This window comes from Rhagoletis zephyria, unplaced genomic scaffold, assembly GCF_001687245.7.
Source record: "Rhagoletis zephyria isolate East Lansing unplaced genomic scaffold, Rhagoletis_zephyria_1.1 Rzeph_scaffold_09850, whole genome shotgun sequence".
NCBI classification, from domain to species: domain Eukaryota; kingdom Metazoa; phylum Arthropoda; class Insecta; order Diptera; family Tephritidae; genus Rhagoletis; species Rhagoletis zephyria.
Genome location: NW_016166928.1, coordinates 1 through 1,775, shown reverse-complemented (window position 1 = coordinate 1,775; position 1,775 = coordinate 1). Strand labels below are relative to the sequence as shown.

The 1,775-nt window shown below is 34.2% G+C and overlaps 1 protein-coding gene across 1 annotated transcript in view; it reads right to left on the bottom strand.

The window, feature by feature from the left end:
- The window catches only part of Idgf6 (Imaginal disc growth factor 6), a 9,848-nt gene extending 8,534 nt beyond the window's left edge, over positions 1 to 1,314 (bottom strand). The window contains exon 1 of the mRNA XM_017632248.1: positions 1,252 to 1,314. Within this exon, the coding sequence (XP_017487737.1) occupies positions 1,252 to 1,299 (48 nt within the window). The 5' untranslated portion in view covers positions 1,300 to 1,314. The remainder of the gene's footprint in view (positions 1 to 1,251) is intronic.
- Positions 1,315 to 1,775: the final 461 nt, after the last annotated feature.

Genomic DNA, 1,775 nt, shown 5'->3' with positions numbered 1-1,775 from the left:
GCACGCTTCCCGATTCTCCCGTTAGTTTAGCTTGACGACAACGAATGAAGGACTAGCCGATCTAGAAACAGGACATTAGGCTGGAAAAGAAAAACCAGACACTTTAGTTCGACCCTGAAATCAGATAAATCACGTCTGGTCACCCTATGCATGTATACAAGCGTGAATATCACAACTCAACAAAAATGTTTATTAAAATCTTTTCCCAATTTATACTTATAGTTTTTGTTTTCCATGACAACAAACATAAATAAGCAAAAGTTGGTATGTACATACATACATACATATTGTCGTTTAAAGTACAAAACCGCTTATCGTCATTCTGCAAAACCGCGTAACTGACATTGGCTGCCAAAAATTGGATTTGCTCACACAAGCTCTTGGCTCAATCCTTATCCATTTGTCCTGGAATATACTAGCCAGGAATGCGATTGCTTTATAAAAAAGAGAACCATTTTGAAATATGAGTGTTTTAACGCTCTAGAAAATAGTTTCTACAACTTCACATACGCGGTTTTGCATTTTGTTGATACGCGGTTTTGCACTTTAAACGACGATATGTACATATGTGCACCTACATACTTGACCACCGGCATAATATTTACATACGCTTATTGTTTTCGTTTTGAATTATTTGTCATTTGAGTTGTTGTTTCCCCAATGTTGTTTCTTGTCATATAAAAATATATGTATGTATATGCATATGAGCTAACAACCATGTACATATCGTCGTCTAATGTACAAAACCGCGTATCAACAAAATGCGAAACCGCGTACGTGAGGTTGCATAAATTTATTTTCTAGAGAGTAAAAACACTCAAATTTCAAAATGGTTCTCTTTTTTCTAAAGCAATCGCATTCCTGGCTGGTATATTAGGACGAAGGTATAGGGATTGAGCCAAGAGCTTGTGTGAGCAAATCCAATTTTTGACAGAAAATGTCAGTTACGTGGTTTTTCAGAATCACGATATGCGGTTTTGCACTTTAAACGACGATATAATATGTACATATACATAGGCATGCATAGATGCCAATTATTACATGTTGGCTGTATGCTTCGGCCAAATATAACAGACAAGCAGTCAATATGGGAAATACAATAACAATCAATTTCAATATTTGCCAGCATTTAGGGGGATTTCGACAAATATTTTAAAAATAATTTTTCGTTTTCATAAGCCTTAAAAGCTTTAGTTTGCATATTCACAAGTGCATTTTATCAACACATAGCAGAAAATTCGTAATTCGTACCATAACTGCAATTAAGCCGAAAAAGTTATCGTATGAATGCATTAGCATTATTGAAATTATTAAGAATTGTCTTAAACTCAAAAAAGGATGAAGGTATTCGAATTTAAGAAAAAATTTTAAAAACTAGGAAACGAAAAAAAAATTTAAACCAAGGCGAATTCATACAAGGTGGTGGTAATAGAACAGCTGATTTGATTTTTTTTATTCTTCTCACGGCTAACAATGTCAAATTGCGATATTTTGTTCGCATTTCTACACGCATTCTTTTACAGATTTTGACAACTCACGCCGCAAACGCAAAAACAAAATAAACAGCANATACTAGACTTACCGTAGAGAAAATTTTCATGTCAGGCAGGGTTGTATGAAATTGGGCCGATTTCGCTTATTTTTATTTAAAACGAAGAAGGGATTTTGTTCATAANGTTATAAAGGAAATTCGTGATTCTTTGTACACGGTAATATCGAAAACTACTAAATGGATTTTGACGAGATTTTCTCTAATATACTCTGTATCGACAGGA